We start from the raw sequence: 13543 nt of genomic DNA, 5'->3' as shown, positions 1-13543 counted from the left end.
ATCACAGTTTAAGTAGAGTATTACATGGTGCCATTGAAATTATTGGGCTGTCCATGTGTTGCATGGGCATGTCACGTCCCTAAGGGCAATTAATGCTCTTTGTAGCTTCTCTCTGCTTTGACTAATATAGTTAACAGTTGTACCTCTCCTACTATTGTAACTCTGAATTCTCTAATAAGTTATTTGAATAAGGACTTTCTAAACCAAAATAATGTGTTCCTCTCCCCCACAGGGCGGCCTTAGTGCCTGGCATGGCCGGAGGCATCTGTGTGACTCTTGTGCTCCTCCTCAGCGTCATTCCCGCAGGGAGCAGGAAGAGCTGGAGAAGACGTGGCCAACAGCTTGTACCCAACAGCCGAGAGCGAACTGAAGCAGGTGGGGAGAGCTTCCCACTGGATTTCACTGCTGTAGAGGGAAATATGGACAATTTTATGACGCAGATTAAGAACTTGGCGCAGTCTTTGTACCCATGCTCTGCACAGCGTTTAGATGAAGAGATGAAGTTGCACCTTTTGAGCAACCACTCTATCACCTGCAATGATGGAAGTCCAGCAGGGTAAGTGTTTGGAGAACAGATGGACAGAGTATGTGCTCATTGTTGTTCATACCAATCAAATAGTTAGTCCTACACAGCATGATTATCTGCTTAGGGGCCTTCAAGTAAATGTCTGATACTTAATGGAGAAGAGAAATAATGTGCTACATTTTTGAACGTTGTAGCGGTTATTTTTTTAAACTTTTCCTTAGGGCAACCATGTTGAAGGCACACAAATCCCCCCTGTATAAGCCCTGCAGTCGGATGTGTATGACTTGCCAGAATTGAGATTGATGGGTTTTAAGATCTGAGACCTCAGTCTAGGCTTATGTTAAAGTGAAAAATGTCTGTGCTTATATGAGGACTGTGTAGGTTTTTATAGTTTCAGAGGTCTGTTACCATTTGGTCTATAACAATTTGGTCCCTGATGGTTCTGATTTTGTGGAAAATAGTTTTTTCGGACTGCCCCCTTTCATTGAGTAGTTTCAGTATTTCAGTGGGTATCATAATGTATGGTTGTCAGATGTGATTTACATTTTATAGTAGTTTTTGCTCTGGCTAATAGTACGTAGCCCCTTCTGTATACTTGCCCAAACCTCCCAACTGACTGCAAAGAATGAACAGATTATGGACTTCTCTTTTCTGCATGAAAGATGTGTTTATATGGTTCTTTGTGCTTGAAGATGTGATTAATAAACCTCATACTGAACCACCTCTCTCAGCTTTGGTCCTTAAGAAACTGGAGCCCATCTAATGTCCTGGTATTTCTACAATATTTATGTATTCCTGGAGAACTCTTTTAATGTGGTCTAGAAACATCTTGAAGGCTCCAGTTGTCCCTTGAGTTTACATTAGGACTTTGTTTCATATGTTCATCTAAATTCCTCCTACTCACTTCACAGTTTAAAATAAAATTGTGTGATATGTGTATATTGTATATTCTGCACACATCCTTTATTTGGCCGGATATAAAGTCAAGACTATCCAAATATAAGCTGTGTGTGGGGCACATAGGACCTCTCGGTGTCCTAGTCTTCTATCTGTATACAGAAATTCTTCAAAGTAAAGTGTATATTCCATCATGCCGTTTCTTTCCTTTGATAAGTGTCCATCACCTCCTTGGTACTCCCACCACCACCGACTAAGACTCCATCTTATGTTTACCTTCTAGTTACTACCTAAAAGAGTCCAAAGGCAGCCGGCGGTGGCTCGTCTTCTTGGAAGGTAAAATTTCACTTTTATCTTTTCCTCTTTACTGAAGATTTTGGGCCGCCTGCCCAAGCTAAGCAAGAGAAAATAAACAGAGCTTGCGGTGGGGAGTTATAAGAACATAATTTGCTTCCAAAACACGTTTTTAAATGAATGAGTGACATGTGAGTGTGACCCAGAGTCAAAGGTTATGACCGGACTTGGAAAGGACTCATTTTACTGAGCGTAGATGTGTTTGACAGCTAACCCATATCTACATGAAAGTTACTAGCTATATACCTAGCATACACCTATTTTGAAGCTATGAGGTTTTTTTCTTCATCTCTACTAGCTGAACTTTGATTTTGCTTTATCAAGATCACCTTACAGTCTTACCTTTTAATCTTCTTTTAGTTGTATATATATTTCAGCTAGTTAGTAAAGAACATTTTATAAGCAGAACTATTTTCACTAACAATGATCAGAATGTCCCATCTGGCCAAACCCCTTCTGACTGGCAATCAGCTGATCACTACAGGTCCACATACACACGTCCCCTGCAGTACCCACATGGTAGTCATGCCAAGCAATCCAGAGTGGGAGCTGCTCTTGCAACCTTTTGCTATCCTGGTTAAAAAAGAGGATCCCACATAGAGGACCCATGTTAATAATTTCCATATGCAAAAGTAACGGGTCTGTTTTAATTTGTACCATGTTAATACTTTAATGTAAAGTTTACTGTATATTCAAATTCACCATTATTATTTTCAAATGTTAAGGCTTGAATATTACACCCAAAAGGAAGTGAACGAGATAAATAACCCAACTACAACTACAACTCGTCAAAAAAAAAAATCAAACACCTAGAAGGAGTTGTCGGAATTGAATGAAACTTTCTCTGTATGATTGTAACGTTGATATAAGTAAGTGATTACAATATCAGAGCAAAAGGAGAATTTATTGTGGAAAACTGAACACTTGAAGGGAGGGTCTAGAATCCTGTTGTACCACCTCTTGCTTGGATGCAAGATGTAATACGGGCAGGCATGGAGGCAGACAGTTTCCATATGGTATCCTGCAGCATATTGGTCCACATTTGCTGTAATGGAGCCTCTTGATCGTTCAAGCTTGTAAGTTGTCGAAGTTGGCATCCGAGATAGTCCCATACAAGTTCTGTTGGTGATAAATCTGGTGACCGGGCAGCCACGGAAGTATGAGAATGTTGTGGAAACATTCCTGTGACACCCTTCTGTGTGCGGCCGAGCATTATCCTGCTGGAAAGTGCCACTTAGAAGTCACCATGAGGGAAACACAAGTGGCTGCAGGATGTCCTGAACATATCGCTGAGCTGTGATTGTCCTTTGTACCACTTCTAGGGGTGACTGATATTCATATAAGATGGCCCTTCAGACCATAAGACCAGCAGTGGGGGCAGTGTGCTGCTCCACAGCAAAGGCAGGATTGAGGCGCTCACCCAAGGGTCTCCCGACATGAATATGGCCATCATCAATGCTAAAAGAAAATTTGCCTAATTAACAGAGACTGAGAGGGGCACATTATTGGGATGCAAGAAGCTGGATGGTCATCCAAATAATGTGCCCCTCTCAGTCTCTGTTAATTGGGCAAATTTTCTTTGATTGTATCGTAAAGGCGTCTAGTGGTCACCAAGCTCTACACAAGTGTAAAAAAAGGTCTACTACACACAAGGAGCTCTGAGAGCCTTTTATAGACCGAGGATGGAAGCACTTTTAGGGCCTCAGGTGACAAGACCGTTCATCTACTCATCACAACTCTAATCATTTGCATATTTGCCTGAAATGTAACTGCAGGCCGAGTTTTGAAGCAAAACGACGATTCCTTCTAGGTGCTTCATTGTTTTTGACAAAAACTGTATTTTGGTCCCCATTTACCTCTAGTATAGTACGGCTGACGCTTCACTATTGTAAGGGGTATTAGAATGCAATGCAACTCCTGTGGTTGTCAGCGATGCTGTCGCATGTAAAGAATAACTATGGATGCTACTGCAATTCAGCTCCAAAGCCAATACATGATTGTGCATCTGAAATCATTGTCTTGCCCTGGCCCAAAGAAACCTGTCAGCTAATATAAAAGAATTGCCTCTCTTCTTTCTAGTTGATAAAACTTTATTCTCCCTTTTTCTTAGCTACATCTGTTTCTTGGAAGCCAGGCCAGAACCAGTGTGGCCATTACAGGTTTCACAGGGATTGTTAGACCATCATTTGTAGAGCTTCACTATGGCAAATTCATAATTTTGACCAATAAAAGTGGCTATACCATTTTGAGGTTTACCTATATAATTTATATAGTCTCTCCTACTTCATTTCATACCTAGCTATCTGTATCTTTTAAAGGTGGCTGGTACTGCATTAGCCGTGAAAACTGTGACCTCCGCTATGACACTATGAGAAGACTCATGAGCTCTAAAGGATGGCCAGCCACCAAAAAAGGTGAGTGAGCCTACACTATGCATTGTGACTGGGATCCAGTTATCCCAGGATGCAAATATGTCTTCTGTCTGCATTCCTCTATCCATGTAACTCCTCTCATTCTGTAATGTACACTTACTAGTTACCTATGCATGTTTCACTATAGTCATGCATGTAAGTTTGTGTGCCAATCATGTGTTTGTGTCACGCTTCATTTCATGTTTCAGCTTCAGGAATTTTGTCAACTCAGCCCGAGGAGAATCCACATTGGTGGAATGCTAACATGGTGTAAGTATCACCTGTGTCTTTGTTCACCTTAATACATTCATAATAGTTTATTATCCATTAGATTTCTCTTTTATGTGAGAATGTATTCTCACTATGATGATCCTTCTCTCTGCAGATTTATTCCCTACTGTTCCAGTGACGTCTGGAGTGGAGCATCACCCAAAACCGAAAAAAGTATGTACTGCGTCATAACAGTCATGGTTATATTTGGGAAAAGGATGAACACTTCCCTCCATTATTTAACCAATTGTACCGTTCTATGATATGGCCATCTTGGTGGTTCAATGGCTATCACTGTTGCCTTGAAGCACCAACGGTAACGTCTGTATGGTCTTTGTTGGTTCTCTGCTTTGCTCTCGCACGTCTAAATCCTACTGATCCAACTTTCTATGAAATTGGCCCGGGTGTGAGTTTGTGTGCATTTGAGAAGGAGAAAATAGATTATGAGCCCACTTCACTTGGGAGACTGATGACCCTTTCTTTTGGAATATCTTAGCACCATATAAACCATTGAAAACAAATAAATCTAACATTATAGGTTTTGACGAAAAGCCTCTGGAACTCCATGAAAATTCTGCCAGACAGTCATATGGCTAAATGCCTTTTAGCTTTAAATGTGGTGACCTCTTCATTTAAGTACAGTAAATTTGCCCCAAAAGGGGTATTTCGAAAGTGGTTGCTCTTTTGAGTCTACAAAAAAGTTTTGTTGCACAACATTGTTCTTCTATTTCAGGTGACTATGCTTTCATGGGCTCACTTATTATACAAGAAGTGGTGAGGGAACTTTTGGGGAAAGGTCTGGACACAGCTAAAGTCCTTCTTTTAGCAGGAAGCAGGTGAGAAAGTTGGATTATGGTATTTGGGATTATGTTTTGTTATAGTCTTGACAGAAATAATATATATACATTCAAAAACTTTCCTAATATTACTTATTCTTTATTGACTAGTGCTGGTGGGACAGGCGTTCTTCTAAATGTAGACATGGTGGCTGAGCAACTAGAAGAATTGGGCTATACAGGGATCCAAGTACGTGGTCTATCGGATTCTGGCTGGTTTCTTGATAATCAGCAGTATAGGAGGACTGACTGCACAGATATTATTACATGTGCCCCTACAGAGGCCATCCAGAGAGGAATCAGGTAACAGCCTAGGATAAAGATGATCTGAACATGTATTAAAACCGGAGAGCTTTTCCACTTGTATAATGACTATGGTATGAGCTCTCACAGTAAATTTGGGGTCATAAGCTGAAAATGTATGGGAGTACCCCCTTTTTTTTTGTAGAAAATAGCTAATCGTAAAGTCAGAGGACTATTGCCTAAAATCAGCCTTGCCATTATTCATCGATCTGGAGGGGCTATATACATATTACACTTCACAAGGTTAACCAGAAGCATTGACCCCAAGTGGCCGTATCCCTCAGGAAATAATAACCTAAATGCTCTGGAAACTCTTAGTTCTTGCATTATATTTGTTAAAAACTCCTTCTGCAGTTTTTGGATAGAACATTAAAACAAGAAATATGTTTTTTTGAATATATGTTTTCCTTTGAGTTGGTCTCTGACAAGTCCTTTCTCTTTATCAGGTACTGGAATGGGGTTGTTCCAGAGAGGTGTAAGCAACAGTTCAAAGAAGGGGAAGAATGGAACTGCTTTTTTGGCTACAAGATCTATCCAACACTGAGAAGTAAGTAGCCCTAAACAGACACAAGATTTGGAGAACAAGACTGGTATCGTCCTGGTGCCTACATACTTACAATTGAAGTGGACCTGTCTGTAGTCTGCTTTCATCCATATTCCATAATGTAAGAATGTTTCAACTGGCGATCTTTTTGATGAAATACAAAGTTAACTTAATATATGTAAACTGTTCATTTATTAAAATGTAATACATATAGACAAAGATGAGCATGAGACGGACTTGGGTATACTGTTACATATAGCACTCAATGCCAAGTAGGAGTTGCAAAGGCAAATAAAACATTAGGGTCCATAAGAACAAATGTAAAAAAACTGACTCCAGTATAATCTCCCACATAATTAGATTATAATCTGTGAGGTTTAATCTTCAATATAGGTTATATGTGAATTTTTTATGGATTTAAGGGACTGCGAAAAGAAATGGGAACTCTCTTATACAATGTACAGCTTTGGCTTGTGCGCATTGGAATGGAGAACACTTTCAGGTGATGCTATTTATGTTCAAATGCATCCAGGTCAGAATAAAGATTTTGCATATGGACTATTTTTTAAAATGCAGGAAGGAGTCTTTCAAGTAACAGCGGTCACAGTTTAAAAATTATTTAAAAACTAAGAAGTAATAATGATAAAACAATTAAAATGAATCAAACGGTATGTCTGCAGATGCTTGGGCGTGTTTTTCCTTTCTCTGGACCAAATGGCTGGATCTTCAACAAGTGTTGATCTTATTTTCTGATGGGTTAGCTTCCTAATGCCACCATATTGCACCCATAGAAGCTAAAGGAGGCTAAGCTATAGATCCCCATTTCATCATTTTAGCCTCCATTGTCTTGCTGAAACATTGTCTCAGTAAGTTTACACTTTGAGGTATATTGCTATGAATGTGGTAAAGCTATTTGATGTGCTAACCAATCTGTGACTGTTCAGCCTACTGCCAAGGTAGGTTACAGAGATTGCTGCCCTTTTATTAGTCGCTGTAGTCCTCGCAAAGCTGTGCGCATTCGGTGTAGTCCTTTGATATTTATGCCCACTGTACTCCGATTGATAGCTTTTTCCCTACACACAGTATAGGGAGAAAGCTGTCAATCACTTGTGGAGCTGCAGCTCATAGACACTGATCCATGAGTTATAGCTTTGGAGAAAAGGCATTCATATCCTGGAAGTGGTAGCGGGAGTAGTTATTGATCACAGGCATAATTATGGCAGGCCTGCATTGTGTCCCAGATGCATGTCCAGATTTAGCAACGGCCATTCGTTGCCAGCTGGTTGACATCTGCATACCAGACATGGCCAGCCTGTTTTTGTCCGCCTTTGAAATACAATGTTGTGAACTATATAACTTTTTGCTAGAGAATGAGAATTCGCGCCTGTATATTACCTATTCTGAAATGGAAAAAAGCTATAAATATCAACATCCCTATATCATCTAAAGGTAGTGCTTAACCTTACCGGTATCTAGGACCAGCCTTTGACATGATGGTTAATGGATTATGATTACTTAAGCTAGATAGCCTTCTTTGGTCACCAGTTCGTAGCCCATTCTTAGCAGCTTTATAGTCTCCAGTACAAAAGGCTGGATATGCATATTGGCACGACCAGTAATATCATAATGGGCGCCTGGTTCTGAACGGATTCACTTCTGTCTAAGTCTTTTTAACATCTGTATTGTTTTATTGCAGGTCCTGTATTTGTAGTACAGTGGTTATTTGATGAGGCCCAGCTGACAGTAGACAATGTCCATTTGAGCGGTCAGCCTGTGCAGGAAAACCAGTGGAACTATATTCAGAACTTGGGTCGTGAGTTGCGCAACACCTTGAAGGATGTAGGGTACATATCCAAAGTTGGCTTGACTACTGCTGTGACAACTGCGTTCGTCTTCTGTGGCTTTGATCACATTCTTTCTTCTTGTAGGGCCAGCTTTGCTCCTGCTTGTCTATCTCATGAAGTCATCACAAGGAAGTAAGTCTCATGATATCCTTGCTTATTGTACTGTAGTACTGACCTGCTCACAAATTACACCTTACTCACATAATGTCATGTTTGGAGGTTCTTTTCTAGATTTTGGGTATTTTCCCTTAAAAATGTTTAACCCTTTCCAATCCACTGTCTGACGTTTAAAGACATTATGATTTAAGGCTATACAGCTCCGATGTTGAAAGACATCCGTCGGGGTTTTCTTACAGTATATTGCCAGCCTCTCTGCTGTCGGAGCCTATCCAACGTGTCACCTCATGCAGTACTGGCTTTAGCCAGCAGATAGAGGTGTTGTATAACGGCAGAAAAAGAGTAAGCCCCCTAGGAAAACCAGGATACAAATGGGATTGGAAAGGGTTAATGCTGGAAATCTGCCCGGCAGAGAACACACAGAACGGTGCACTTTTTTGTTATGGATTTCAGTGTGGAAATGTATAGCAAAGGTTGAAATCTGCTATGAAAATCTCTTAGAAAGAGTTGACATGCTGTGGATTTCAGATCAGCACTACATGTCACTTCCGCTGTGGATTATGCACGACTTTTACTTGCACCATATAGAGGAGATTTGTTCAAAACTGATCTACATGGCTTGTCCTTTAAATGCTGTGGATTTTCCGTGCAGAAATTCTACATGGAAATTCTGCAGCATTTCCACCCGCCTGGGAATATACCCTTAAGTATTTAAAATGCCCTTCACCTAAATTTATTTTATCCAACAATGTGACTTATTGGACTAGTTAAGGAAAAGATGTAGGTCAGAGAGATCATCCAGTTCTTTAGAATGAATGTCCTTATTATAGGCCATTAGTATTAGATTGGTGGAGTCTGACTCTCAGCGCTCCCACTGATCAGCTGTTGGAAAGGACTGCGGCGCTCCTACAAGCACGGTGACCCCTTCATTGTTTATATGAGTCCGTACTGCACAATGCTGTCCTATTAGTAGCAGCTGTGGTGAATATTTCTGCTCTGTGCCTTGCAAGTAAATGAGATAAAGCTACAATACCAAGCAGAGCTGCTACTAAAAATACAGTGTCATGCAGGACAAACCACTATACACCACCGAGGGGCTACCGTGCTGGTAGGAGCGCCCCAACACTCCAATCAGCTGATCAGAAAGAGTGCAGAGAGTCAGACCTCTACTGAATTAATATTGATGATCTCTCCCTAAGTTTACAGTATATTCTACTTTGAGCTGAAAATCTAGAGGGACTAGTTTGCACAACCGGCGGTAACCAGCCTCAGATACTAAAGCTCAGGTAATATGGGTCTTTTCAGACTTATAAGATGTAATGTGACTAAATTCAGTGAGATACAGCAGGTTACACAGAGAAAATTGCCAAAAAATATCCAAACTGGACCAGTCCCTCAAGTGGAGCACTCGCCCCAAAAAGGGCAACCCCACTACAGGGAAGAGAACAGAGACCAGTCTGATGACAACTACACTTGAAGCTGATCCTACAATGCTAGAAAACCATAAGTACAAAGCAGACAAAATCCCTAAAACTGAATCCTATGATTACTGAGGACTTCACTAAGATACTTCTACCACAGGATGGCCAGGTACACTAACAGTATAGTTAGTTAATAGGCTGGTTTACATGCGCAGTGACTACAAATAATATTCTGATTGGGTTAATAGACAACACAGCCAGCCTATCAGCGCTGACACCAGAGGGCGATGTTACTCCCTCGGCGTCCAGCTCTGAATGACGCAGCGCACTTTGACGTCATTACAGACTTATAGAGAGCCAGAAAGTCGCAGCACAGCCGCTGCTGTGACACTGAGTAATTCAGGACAGACTTACCTACTTGCCAGCAGCCAAACCACGCGAGTCCCATATCACTTTGCTGCATTATCTATATTCTGAAGTGGCCAGAAAGTTACTCGCTTGAAACTTTGCAACCCCTTTATATTTTTCTTCAATATAACTTGTTAACCCTTTGACATCCAGTGTCTGCCCTCGTCCGTTATTAAGATTTTCCTGCATAGCTCTGATGTCGGACGAGGGCCGACACATGTTTCTAACATTTTGCAGGACAGCACTCCGATGATGGAGGCTGTTATGCATATGTATGTAACAGTATACAGGACAGCGCTCCAATGTCCTGTATGCTGTTAGAAACATGCGTCGGCCCTCGTCCGACATCAGAGCTATGCAGGGAAATCTTAATATCAGACTAGGGCAGACACTGGATTGGAAATGGTTAATTTTCAAAATATTGCTAATAAAATGATCATGACAGTTCATTTTTATGTGTTGATTAATGCCAAGGAGTGCCTGTTGCAGGGAAATTGGATTGGAAAGGGTTAATATTTGGGCCCCTAACTTCGATCACTGCTGTCCTACGATGTGATCTTTACCTGTGTTTGGCAAGAAATATATGGTTCACAATGAGACTGCTCATGTCCTGTTGTGAATGCAGCCTGCCAGTCCGCCAACATATAGCAAGCGACAAATGAAGGCACAATGCAGATGATGAGATGAGAAGAAAGTGAGCGACATCTAGTGGTGGCGTTTGTAAATGCTTTTAAACTGTACTGTCCTTTCAGAATAAACCAATGAAGCAGAATCTACAGATAGGTGACAAGCATATACAGTATACATAGCAATTTGACATGATTCATACAGCAAAGTTGAACTTGACACATAATGTGTTAAATACACATTTGCAACAAACTTTAAATTGACTGATTTGATGGCTTGACTTGCTTTAAGTCACCATTTAAAGTTTGCTGCAAGTGTGCATTTAACATGTTGAGTATCAAGTTAAACTTTACTACTTCTGTAAATAGTTATATGGCTGATTCAGCTCTTCTGCATCCCATTTACTGACCTGGTTTAGGAAAGTATATGAATGTATTCCTTTCTTTCAAATATAGACTCTGATATAAAAATATGTTTTTTGTATTATTATAGGTCCTCCTGGCGGCCTAATGTTTTATATATATTGCTTTAAAGAGCTAAACTATTTTCCGACCAACAATCAGTTAAAAATGTTGAACTTGGACATTTCATCTGACAACAGGCTATAGACTAGAGATGAGCGAGTATAGTCGCTAAAGGCAATTGCTCGAGCGAGCATTGCCTTTAGCGAGTATCTCCCCGCTCGAGACTGAAGGTTCGGGTGCCGGCGCGGGGGAGCGGTGAGTAGCGGCAGTCAGCAGGAGGGAGCGGGGGGGGGGGGGAGGGGGGGGGGAGGGAGAGAGAGATCTCCCCTCCATCCCACCCCGCTCTCCCCCGCAGCTCCCTGCCCGCTGCCGGCACCCGAACCTTCAGTCTCGAGCGGGGAGATACTCGCTAAAGGCAATGCTCGCTCGAGCAGTTGCCTTTAGCGAGTATACTCGCTCATCTCTACTATAGACCTGTTACTGTAGCTGCTGGTTGGACAGTTACACGACCGCTGTCTTCCTGACATTCCATTGCAATGAACATTTGGCATTGATGAATATATGTTACTATGGTGGGGGGAGATAACTGTCAGACGTGTGTAGGGCCACTTATTATAGGGGAAACATTTCCTTAATTTAACCACAAACTGCAATTGTTATTTATACAAGGACTCCAACAAAGAGAAAACACGGGGAAAGATGCAGCTCTAAGGCCTTTTAAGGCCCATTTACACGTAACGATTATCGCTCAAAATTCATTTAAATGACCAAAAATGAGCGATAATCTTTACATGTAAATGCAGGCATCGTCTACTTTTTGTCTGAACAATGATTTTAAGGTGAACTTAAAATCTATTGTTCAGCCGCAGAGGGATAAAGTGTGTCTCAATTGACCGCATGCTGTGTTACTGGCCATTAACACTTTATGCAAAAAGATCACTAAAACTTTCAATTGTTTGCAAGATTATCTTTGCGTGTAAATGGGCCTTAAGTGTAGTAGCATAATAATTGACAAGAAATGTAAGCAAATGTAGTTCCTCTCACCTGAAAAGGTTTTGCTTACCTGGGCACAACTGCAAATAAAGCCTGATGTATAGGGTGATCCCCAGAAGTTGGTCCCACCATTAACAAGACCAACTCTGAATGCACCCGACACTTGAAAGGTACCTGATAAAGACCCCAGAAGGCTCAAACTACGTTGTACCTACTATATCATCTACACTGATGGTTCAATAAATGTTGTTGAACATAGTTTTCCGATGTCGGAAGCATTCAGAATTGGTCTTCCATACAGCAGCACGGTTATTGGTGTTTTTTTGCTTGTCCTACATAGACAACAATTGATGAAGCTTACTTCTTGCGTAGTGGCTTGTGCTGATTCCACACAAGTATTGTCGGTGTGCTTCCATTAACCATGTTCCCCTTATTTTATTTATTCTGCAGTCACTGGACAGAAGTGCAGGTCCGTGGGACGTCTCTACCTCGTGCATTGCATTGTTGGGACCGCAGTCTACAGGAAACTAATAAGAACAGCAAAACCCCCTTAAAGGGATGTCCCTTCCACTTAATGGACAGCTGCCCGTGGCCGCAATGTAACCCCACTTGTCCCTCCATCCGAGACCACTTCACAGGGCAAGAGATGAGCGTGGTCCAGTTTCTCATGCATCTTGGCTTTGATGTTCAAAAGATGGCAAGCCAACAAGGCATGGAGCCAAGTAAACTGCTGGGTGTACTTAGTAGCTAGTTAGGGACAAGCTGTGTTTCAAAGGGTGGGGGCCTGATATTTATGGGAAGAAGGGGCAAGGCGTCTGACGAGAATGAAATGAGTAACATGTTTATGAGGGCACCAAAAGGTAAGAGGAGACGAAGTAACCAGTCGTGGTCAGATCACAGCTTAGGAGGCTTTGATAAATGTAGCTTTAGAGCAGAGTCCTATCCAACTATAAATGGGTGCTCTTATACGATATCTGACCTCCATAGTCTCCACTGCAAGGTGGAGACATCATCCCGGTATGCCCTTCTCTATAGTGACTTTTTAGTCTGAGACCTATAGAAGATCATTTTTAGATATTTTTTGTAAGATAATTTTTTTTTATAAAACTAAGCAAACAAACCTCATTCCCGGGGGAGCTATGTTATTTATTGGAGTTTGTAAATCCTATTTATGAATGAGGGCAGGAGAGCTGCCCCGTGTACAGTTGTAAATAGTACCTGCATGTCCTGTATCATGGAATCTATTCCCTCATGAATAAAAAAAATTCTATCTGGAGTGCCTGGAGTTCTTTACTTTCCTTGTATGTTTCTCCAAATACTGTGCTAAGCATTCTCTACAACCCATTGAGCCCCCTTTGGCCATGGATTTCAGTACAACCAAATGAGTATTTGCTGATCTTGTCAACCTGTGTGGACATGGGTTTCCTGTGGGAGCGTGAGCACAGGCTGCTGCAGCCTGTAAGCCGTACGTCACAGTGAGCTAATGCTCACCTCTCCTGGCTCCCTGCCGATGGGGGGCAAGCAGGGA

At 41.5% G+C, this 13543-nt stretch overlaps 1 protein-coding gene across 1 annotated transcript in view; it reads left to right on the top strand.

The window, feature by feature from the left end:
- Positions 1–13291, top strand: part of NOTUM (notum, palmitoleoyl-protein carboxylesterase) — a 33877-nt gene extending 20586 nt beyond the window's left edge. The window contains exons 2-12 of the mRNA XM_066586501.1: positions 233–556; positions 1707–1759; positions 4096–4191; positions 4398–4458; positions 4574–4632; positions 5192–5294; positions 5406–5597; positions 6044–6144; positions 7838–7985; positions 8070–8117; positions 12466–13291. Coding sequence (XP_066442598.1) covers positions 252–556; positions 1707–1759; positions 4096–4191; positions 4398–4458; positions 4574–4632; positions 5192–5294; positions 5406–5597; positions 6044–6144; positions 7838–7985; positions 8070–8117; positions 12466–12766 — 1467 coding nt within the window. The 5' untranslated portion in view covers positions 233–251 and the 3' untranslated portion in view covers positions 12767–13291. The remainder of the gene's footprint in view (positions 1–232; positions 557–1706; positions 1760–4095; positions 4192–4397; positions 4459–4573; positions 4633–5191; positions 5295–5405; positions 5598–6043; positions 6145–7837; positions 7986–8069; positions 8118–12465) is intronic.
- The last annotated feature ends 252 nt before the right edge of the window (positions 13292–13543 follow it).

This window comes from Eleutherodactylus coqui, chromosome 13, assembly GCF_035609145.1.
Source record: "Eleutherodactylus coqui strain aEleCoq1 chromosome 13, aEleCoq1.hap1, whole genome shotgun sequence".
Taxonomy (NCBI): domain Eukaryota; kingdom Metazoa; phylum Chordata; class Amphibia; order Anura; family Eleutherodactylidae; genus Eleutherodactylus; species Eleutherodactylus coqui.
This window is presented reverse-complemented; position numbering and strand designations above follow the sequence as displayed.